The sequence below is a fragment of the Camelina sativa genome, chromosome 9, assembly GCF_000633955.1.
Source record: "Camelina sativa cultivar DH55 chromosome 9, Cs, whole genome shotgun sequence".
Lineage (NCBI taxonomy): Eukaryota > Viridiplantae > Streptophyta > Magnoliopsida > Brassicales > Brassicaceae > Camelina > Camelina sativa.
Genome location: NC_025693.1, coordinates 15863414 through 15872808, shown reverse-complemented (window position 1 = coordinate 15872808; position 9395 = coordinate 15863414). Strand labels below are relative to the sequence as shown.

The 9395-nt window shown below is 32.3% G+C and overlaps 2 protein-coding genes across 3 annotated transcripts in view; one reads left to right on the top strand and one right to left on the bottom strand.

Moving 5' to 3' along the window:
- LOC104715328 (probable LRR receptor-like serine/threonine-protein kinase At1g07560) overlaps window positions 1-2705 on the bottom strand; it is a 5808-nt gene extending 3103 nt beyond the window's left edge. Inside the window, exons 1-3 of the mRNA XM_019230214.1 lie at window positions 2491-2705; window positions 637-1168; window positions 214-537 (exon numbers count right to left, since the gene is read on the bottom strand). Of these exons, the coding sequence (XP_019085759.1) occupies window positions 214-537; window positions 637-1168; window positions 2491-2569 (935 nt within the window). The 5' untranslated portion in view covers window positions 2570-2705. The remainder of the gene's footprint in view (window positions 1-213; window positions 538-636; window positions 1169-2490) is intronic.
- On the top strand, window positions 4893-9333 carry LOC104711095 (probable LRR receptor-like serine/threonine-protein kinase MEE39). Of its 2 annotated transcripts, none has more exons than XM_010427769.1 (12): window positions 4893-5159; window positions 5555-6092; window positions 6213-6691; window positions 6825-6972; window positions 7069-7140; window positions 7230-7301; window positions 7395-7472; window positions 7565-7719; window positions 7819-8024; window positions 8153-8279; window positions 8463-8721; window positions 8820-9333. In XM_010427769.1, exons 1-12 carry the CDS (start codon window positions 5075-5077, stop codon window positions 9244-9246), a joined length of 2646 nt encoding a protein of 881 aa, XP_010426071.1. In that variant the 5' UTR covers window positions 4893-5074; the 3' UTR covers window positions 9247-9333. The 2 variants fall into 2 exon arrangements, with proteins under 2 accessions (XP_010426071.1, XP_019085901.1); XM_019230356.1 differs by having other exon boundaries at window positions 8647-8721; window positions 8820-9138.

Genomic DNA, 9395 nt, shown 5'->3' with positions numbered 1-9395 from the left:
TTTAGCATATTGTAATTTGTAATATACAAAAACATTCACTATAGCGTTTTTACGTACGTACCATCATTTTCATCAGTTTCAGACTGTAGAAAATCGGCAACCGCAAAACCTTCAATGGCGTTAAGCAGAGGTGGGTGTGTAGACTTCCCCGATTTCGTCAGCTTTACGATGCATTTTTGGCCTGTACAGATAACGGGCGACGGGTTGCTTAACGTTTCGGACTGAAGATATAAAGGCTTGTACGATTCTTTTATGGATTCTCCGTTTAAAGAAATGTCGAACTCTCTAGTCTCATTGGCTTTTAAGGCTTCGACCTCAGCAAAGTGGAGGTAAATGTAAACTTTATCATTAGCAGATTCCGGAAACTCGATATCTATCAATGGCTCGCTGGCATTCGCAGATGTTGCAGCGGTTTTGATAGCATTTTGAGGAAGACGGAAACTATCTGAAGTGTTCACCGTAAGACTTGTGGATATCTGCTTCCAGTCTGTTTGATTGTAATAATTCCACATTCTGTCATAGACATCCTCGGAGTACCTATTCTTTGCCACAATTTTAAATCTTTAAGCAAACATAAAATGAACAATGATAAAAAGATATCAAAGACTTATATTATCTTAGTCAAAGCAAACTCACCGTAGTATGTCCTCTAAATTGCTAAAATAATACCGCGAAAACAATTTCAACGAACCGGATGTGGTGATATAACTGTTATTTGGTAGCGGTCTCATTTCGATGGCCGATATAAATGGCGTGGACGTGTCCGTCTTGACAAGGCACAGGTCCAACATGTTTGATCTTGGGATGTGAACGATCTCCTTCCGGACATACTCTTTAGTGTCTAGTGTTATCCAGAAATTAGGGCCTATGTACAAGTCAAATCTAGGATAAGTATTAAGACCGTCGTAATTCCCATATATTGCTCTAACTCTGATCATATACTTGGTTCCTTGCTTCACCGTAATATTGTAACAGTTGCGTATTCCGTCTGGAAAGTATCTAACCGTTGTTTGAGGCTTTAAGTGAGGTCCCTCAAGATCTCTCTGAATCCTAGCAATTTTTCCAGTTTGGATATAACTTGAATCTGATGAGTACTGTAATCCAGTTGCAGACTCAGTATAAGGAGACTGTTCACTCCGGGATAACCCGCAATCCAAACTGATAAATCCTGTTTCAATACAAAACCACATTCATGAAAAGAAAGAATTATGGAAAATTTTAAAAAAATTGTTAGAAATTACCCTTTTGATATCTTTTACACAATTACAATATATTAAATTAATTTAAAAAGAAAAATTAGGTTAGGTTCTCTATTTTATATTTAGAGTATAGTTTTGATGGGGTAGAGTTTAATATTTAGGATTAGGGTTTAAAATTTAGTTATTTTGTATATTAAAAATAGTATTTTTGAAAATGAATAACATGAGGGGATATTTTTGAAAAATGACATAAAATAATGAGTATTTTTGAAAATGTCTCACAATTTTACACAATCCCAAATATATCAAAGAATCTAACTAAGAAAAAAAGCTGAGTGGTAGTTATATCAAAGTTTAATGTTATCAGTTTTAAATAAGAGTTTTAATGAGATAAAACTATAAATCAAAATCATACGGTAAAACTACAAACAAAACATGCAATCTTAAAATTCTCTAAGTCGCGGCCTTAAATCACTTGTAATATTCCAATCTCAAAACTTTATCAAGAAATCAAATTTTCAAGGTACATGTCTTAAAATCTGAAAGATTGATTGATACTTGTTGCGATAATCTTAATTACTAAATTAGAACATAATAATTTGCATGGTAAAATTATATACTTTAAGAACATTTTTTTGTATTATTGTCCTTAAATAGATTTTTTTAAAAATAGTAATTATAATTATTTTCTAATTGGAATTAGTAATCTACTATATTATTTTTGTTTTCTATACTATTCTAATTTAGTAATTATAATCTTTTTAGTTTTAGAATTTGTAATTTATTATATAATTTTTTCTTGCACTTGTGAAAATCTTATTGATAGACTTGACATGTGTTAACAATATGCAGGTAGATCGAACGGACAAAATTGTCGAAACGTAATAGTAAATATGTATCTAAAAAGGATTTGCAAAAAGTGTCGACAAAGTTATGCTAATAGATAAACCACAATATCAAACTTCTCTAATTTTTAAGGTATTAGGCCCGCGGGACAACACACCTAGCTAGTTCTTGGTAATTTGAAAACGTAATTTCTTTACTTGCAAAAGAAAAAAAGAAAAAAAAACAGAATAATCTTGGGTCAAGATACATTGATTACTTTCAAAGGGTGGTTTATCCATCGTCTATATGATACTAGAAACGTGTTCAAACTATCCTAAATCCATAGAACTCAAAATTCCTTCTCTTTTTTTTTTCTATTAAGATGATCATATATAGGAATGCCACAAGAGACAAGTTTAATCTACTAGAAAAGAATGCTACCAATAACATAAAAATGTTGACATACCTTCGTCCTGAGCTTGAACAAAGTGAATTGTAGCGAAAGTTACAAGGAAAACCAACAAAAGCCTATATGAACTCTCCATATTCTCTAACTTTCCAATGAAAATTCTGAAAGTCACGGCCTCCAAGTTATGAACTATAAATCAAGTTTATAAGCGAAGAGGGGAACAAAACTACTCTAGACATTTCAAGCAAAAGACCATATATACCAAGTACCAAGTCAATCCTCTGAAAACGTAAATACATGTCATCGTTCAAACCCAAAAATTTAACTGGCGAAATGAAATTTAGTAATTGGACAATCTCAATCTAAATATACACAGTACTATAATACGTTTTGTAGTGGGAATAGTTTTTGTTAGTTGTTACTAGTTTCTTGGTCAGAAAAGATTCAAATTGTCATAATTAATTATATAAATCTACTTAATTAATGGATGGCTTTCAAGTGGTCATTGACTTTGATTGTTCAGCCTCGTTTATATTTGTCTAAAGGAAACCAGCTTTTGCATGTCAACGAACACTTTGATTCCACCTTCTTCTTCGGTACATATTCAACTTATAAGTATAACCATAACTAGTCTATCTGTTAATGTCTGTTTTCAGACTGGACTATATAGTAATAATATGCATGTATACGATACATTTAAAAGTTGATCGAGTATCGTTTCTATCTCTATGGTTTGGTCACTTCTATTTATTTCCAACCCTCTTGATTTTGAGCTTAAATTGTTGAATTCATGTATTTCGTTCATTTACTCTCCTTCTACTCTTAGATACTTCAAAGTATATTGTACTGCAAATGGTATCCATGTAAGAGAAAACAAAAGAGAAATATATATATATATATATATATATATATATATATATATAAACAATATCTCAATTCCCTTGTTAATAAAAAATACTAAGAAAAAGGTTGAAACACAAAAATGCCGTTTCGGCTATGACATGTTCCCTTGGCCCGAACGAAAATTTAAATGCAGAGACTGAAATAAGCCAACATCTTTATGTTTTCTCTAATGAATTCTCTGTACACAAGTACACAACTACAATCCAAGTATTGTATGATATTAGATACATGGCCAGTTGGCAGTCGTAAAGAACACTTGCCAATTGTGCCTCTATAATAAATGTTTTCTAACTAGGATGTACCCCGTGGTACATGGTCCATTTCTTTTATGTTTTGTTTGTTTTATAAATCAATAACCTTGTGCATTCTGAAGAAATTAACAGTCAAATATTTATAACAAATAGATCAAAATTTAAGTTATATTTATGTGTTAGTTTTGTTTAGTGTAAGATTATATAATTGTATTTGACTGTTAATTATAGGATTTAACCCACAGTTTACAGCAAAATAATTTGTTCTCTACATTTTCATAAATTACTCAGTTAAATATATCTAATATTATAATATTGATAATGTTAGCAAAATAATAAAATGATAAATTATCTGTGTAACACCAAATTAATGATAATTAAATTTATATTCATATTGATCCAAATCATTCACACAACATAATTTCATTGCGTGTTATTTTAACTTTTAATTGTAAATATTCATTATATATTTAAATAACTCAAATGTAAAATAATATATATCTGGAAATACTTGTTTGGTTACAAAAATCCTAAAACAATTTTTAAAATATATATCAGTTTATAATAATTCATATCACAACATATGCTGAAAAAAAAAACTAAAATTTTATTAACTTTATGTATTAAATAAAATTCAAATAATTAAATATGAGATTAAATAAAAGTGAAAGGAGAATTGTATTTTAATATAACATATTACTTTAAATTAGGTAGATAGATTTTAGGAAATTAATATTATTAAATAAGGAAATGATTGTGTTTGGTTGTAAGGATTGTAGAAAATTTAGTTGAAACTTGTTTGGATACAAAGATAAGAGAGGACTGCACAAAAATGTACTTAAAAAATGTTAAGATAGATGGGATGAGTAGACTGTTTGATCGACATATAGATTATATAAGTTATTTTTTTGCATCTAATCTAATCTAATCATAATGCTCTTGATATTTTTAAATATGGTATATATCCAAGTCTTGACAACCCTAATTAAAATCAACTCGCTCTTAACGTTTCTTCATGCGTAATGGTGGTGAATATTAAAGCCCAAAATTTTTTTCAAAGATTGACAAGGTCTTTGGTAAAAAGTCTATCTGAGCAAGTTACATTTTGTATAGTCAAGAATTAAGAAATAAATTTAATTGCACCAATGAAAATTCTCTACTCAAGGTTATGATAGGACCTGGTCGTATACGCACGTACGACATGTATGAAAACTTTCCGCGTGCTTTGATTCAAAATATATTAATCTTGCGAAAGTGATGTTATAACTAGAAGACATCATTGCTCACTCCTTCACTTGGTTTTTCTTGAATCAAGAATTCATTCGATCGTCACTCAATTTCTCATATGGTTGACTTTAGCTTGGTTTAACTTAGTGTCCATATAACAGAAGCTTAATTCGTGTACCCTTACATATAGTATACAAGTGAAACGTGAGTACATAAGTGTGCGTTGATCTTAATTTTTTGCGTGTAGTGTGATCGGAATCATGAAGAGGCTTCGTTTGCTTCTAGTGGCGTATTGGTTTGGTGTTTTTCTCATCCTTCATCTTGCTGAAGCACAAAGTCAAGAAGGTATGCAAGTATCCTGCCCCGTCCGACCATAAGGCATAATAAACACTTTTCCGTCACCTATTAATACAAATTTTGAGGCCACAAATATAATCTGATTTAAGTGTGGTATTTTTAACCAATTTTCATCTTTAGTTTTCCCTATTTTTGTTAGTTAGTATTTTTTTTTCTACTAACACAACACATGAAGTGTGGGACGATTTTATTTTATTTTTGTCATATAAGTCCCTCAGAGGAGACGGATAGTCGAACATATGGATTTATGAGATGGCAATAGAGGTGTGACGTACTGAGCACAACTAACATAGCTAGTACCCTTTTCCCTATGTGGCTATATACCCATGCATATACTCAACACCTTCTTTTTTTCATCATTCATATGTTTCATTTCTTAACAGGGTTTATCAGTTTAGATTGTGGTTTACCTTTAAATGAGCCCCCTTATATAGAATCCGAAACCGGAATACAGTTCTCATCGGACGAGAATTTCATCCAAAGTGGAAAGACCGGTAGAATCCCGACAAATCTTGAACCGGAAAATTTAAAACAATACGCAACCCTACGATACTTTCCCGATGGAATACGAAACTGCTATGATCTAAGGGTGGAAGAAGGGAAGAACTATCTTATAAGAGCAACGTTTTTCTATGGAAATTTTGACGGGCTTAATGTTAGCCCTGAATTCGATTTGCATATCGGTCCTAATAAGTGGACAACAATAGATTTGCAAATAGTGCCAGCTGGTACAGTGAAGGAGATCATTCACATCCCAAAATCAAACTCTTTGCAAATTTGTCTTGTTAAGACAGGGGCAACTACACCAATGATATCAGCTTTGGAACTACGACCTTTGGCGAGTGATACTTACATCGCTAGATCTGGTTCCCTGAAACATTACTTTCGCATGTATCTTACCAATGCCTCAGTTCTTCTTCGGTATGTATTCAACTTTAAATCATAACTAGTCTATATCTTAAATTACTATATGTAAATGAAAAGGATACTCATTTTACTTTTTGACAACCATGCTAAGAGAAAGATTGTGAGTTGTAATAGGTACCCGAAAGATGTTTATGATCGTTCATGGATTCCATATTTTCAACCCGAATGGACACTAATTTCAACAACTGCAAATGTATCCAATAAAAACCACTATGATCCACCGCAAGCTGCACTTAAGCAGGCCGCCGCACCTACAAATCTTGATGCTCCTCTAATGATGATTTGGAGTTTGGAGAATCCTGATGATCAAATTTACTTGTACATGCACTTCTCCGAGATCCAAGTCCTAAAGGCCAATGATACTAGAGAATTCGACTTTGTATTGAATGGAGAAACAATTAACACCGGAGTTATTAGTCCTAAAAGTCTTGAAATAACGACCAGGCTTACAACAAATCCTAGGCAATGCAAAGGAGGTATCTGCCGCATGCAGTTAATAAAAACCCAAAGATCGACACTTCCACCTCTACTTAATGCTTTTGAAGTTTACTCAGTTCTCCAGCTTCCGCAATCTCAAACAACTGAAAGTGAAGGTATCAAAAATAGATAGTTTTTTTTTTTTTTCTTTGCTAGCTTGTATAAGGAAATGATCATTTAACTAAACATTTCCATGTAATCTAATTTATTAAATATTTTTCGCGCTTTAATGAAATTATATTATGCTAGTGGTTGCTATCAAGAACATCAAATCTACTTATCGACTGAGTAGAATCACTTGGCAAGGAGATCCATGTGCCCCGAAGCAATTCATGTGGGATGGATTGAATTGTAGCATCACAGATGACATATCTTCACCACCAGGAATAATTTCTTTGTAAGATATAATTTTGTCTCTCACACATGTTTTACACTTATTCAAAGATCTTGTTTCTATATAATCTAAACTTTTAGTATGGTTTACAATAATCAGAAATTTATCTGCGAGTGGCTTGAGTGGCACCATAGTATCTGACTTTCAGAATCTGACTCATCTAGAAAGTTTGTAAGTATGATCATTATCTGATGTTTAATATATTTATGAATATATACCATCACACAAAGCAAATAATGGTTCATTTTTTCTCGTCTCAGGGATTTGTCAAATAACACTTTGAGTGGAATGGTACCGGAGTTTCTAGCCTCTATAAAATCATTGTTGGTCATGTAATAAAGTTTCTAAAATTTATCTACTAATTGCTTTCACACGAATCATTTTTGTGTACGTACATATAAAAATTTCTTCTTCTACTTTGACAGAAACTTGAGCAGGAACAATCTTAGTGGTTCAATTCCTCAAGCTCTTCGAGATAGAGAAAGGAAAGGACTAAAGTTATAGTAAGATTATCACATGGTTTTATACTCGATCATTATCTGAGCTTTAAACATTGATTCAATTTATCTTATGAATTCTAACTTCTCCTTTTTAGTGTCCTTGGAAACAAATATCTTTGTCTATCCAATACATGCATAGATAAGCCAAAGAAGAAATTTCCAGTGACGATTGTTGCACCGGTTGTTTCCGTTGCTACCATCGTTGTTGTAATGATCCTCCTTTTTGTGTTCAAAAAGAAAATGTCATCAAGTATGGAATGTTTGTAACCTCTTTAAATCAAGAAACAAATATATATATATATATATATATATTAGCTTATATATATACTTGAATTTGCTTTGCCTGCAGGAAATAAGTCTGAACCGTGGATCAAAACAAAAAAGAAAAGGTTCACTTATTCTGAGGTTATGGAAATGACTAATAACTTACAAAGACCTCTTGGTGAAGGAGGGTTTGGCATTGTCTATCATGGTGATCTAAATGGCTCAGAGCAAGTAGCTGTCAAACTACTTTCCCAAACATCAGCACAAGGCTACAAAGAATTTAAGGCAGAGGTATGAAATGTTTAAATTGTTCCGCATATAGGTGGAATGCAAAAAAAAAAAAAAAAAAATGTATCTTTAAATGTTATATGTTAAACCAATGTTTGTATGTGTGTATGTTTGCTTTACATTGCCGCCAGGTTGAACTTCTTCTACGGGTTCACCACATAAATTTGGTAAGCCTTGTTGGATACTGTGATGAGCAAGATCATTTTGCTCTCATCTATGAATACATGTCTAATGGAGACTTACATCAGCATTTATCAGGTGAACACAGATATAACTCATAAGAATCTTTTATAGATCACCAAAATGAAGATTATATCAATTAAAAAACGGTTGAATTAGTATTCCATTTTTTTTTAAGATTATATTTCATTTTAAAAAATATGTGATTTCGCATAATGCTTAGTGTAGCTTTACGATATAAATAAAAATCATTTGATGAAGGAAAACATGGTGGCTCTGTTTTAAATTGGGGTACTAGACTGCAAATAGCTATAGAAGCTGCATTAGGATTAGAATACTTGCATACTGGATGCAAACCAGCAATGGTGCATAGAGATGTCAAAAGTACAAATATACTACTGGACGAAGAGTTTAAGGCCAAAATTGCGGATTTTGGACTTTCTAGATCGTTTCAAGTTGGAGGCGATCAGTCTCAAGTTTCAACAGTTGTTGCTGGTACTTTGGGGTACCTTGATCCCGAGTAAGTATATCCGTCATCCTACACCATGGTTTACATACAGTTTCAAGTGGTTAAAGAATATTATATATGAATCACACTTCATTTTCTTGCTTTTACAGATATTACTTAACAAGTGAGTTGTCTGAGAAGAGTGATGTTTATAGCTTCGGGATCTTACTACTAGAGATTATCACAAACCAAAGAGTGATTGATCAAACTCGTGAAAACCCTAACATAGCAGAATGGGTTTCATTTGTGATCACTAAAGGAGATACTAGCCAGATCGTGGATCCGAAACTTAACGGGAATTATGATACCCGCTCTGTCTGGAAAGCTCTTGAAGTAGCAATGTCATGCGCAAATCCTTCTTCATCCAAACGACCAACCATGTCTCAAGTTATCATCAATCTCAAAGAGTGTCTTGCTTCTGAAAACGCGAGGATAAATAGGAACCAAAACATGGAGTCTAGTCAAAGCTCGGTTGACCTGAATGTGACTGTAACGTTTGATACCGACAACGTGAAGGTGAAGCCTATAGCAAGATAGCATATACGAATTCTTCTCTAATGTGACATAAACCAAACGGTCGAAACCTATCAATGTATAACTCTGTTATAATTTTTTTTATTTTTATTTGTTTCTTCCAAAGTTCCAATGTAAAAAATATATATATATATATATATATATATATATAT

Bases quoted from the DNA above. Each gene is read 5' to 3' on its own strand.
- LOC104711095 (XM_010427769.1), top strand. From the start codon at position 5,075: ATGAAGAGGCTTCGTTTGCTTCTAGTGGCGTATTGGTTTGGTGTTTTT. The intron at 5,160-5,554 runs GTATGCAAGTAT...ATTTCTTAACAG, and splicing joins TGAAGCACAAAGTCAAGAAG to GGTTTATCAGTTTAGATTGT. The intron at 7,302-7,394 runs GTAATAAAGTTT...CTACTTTGACAG, and splicing joins ATAAAATCATTGTTGGTCAT to AAACTTGAGCAGGAACAATC.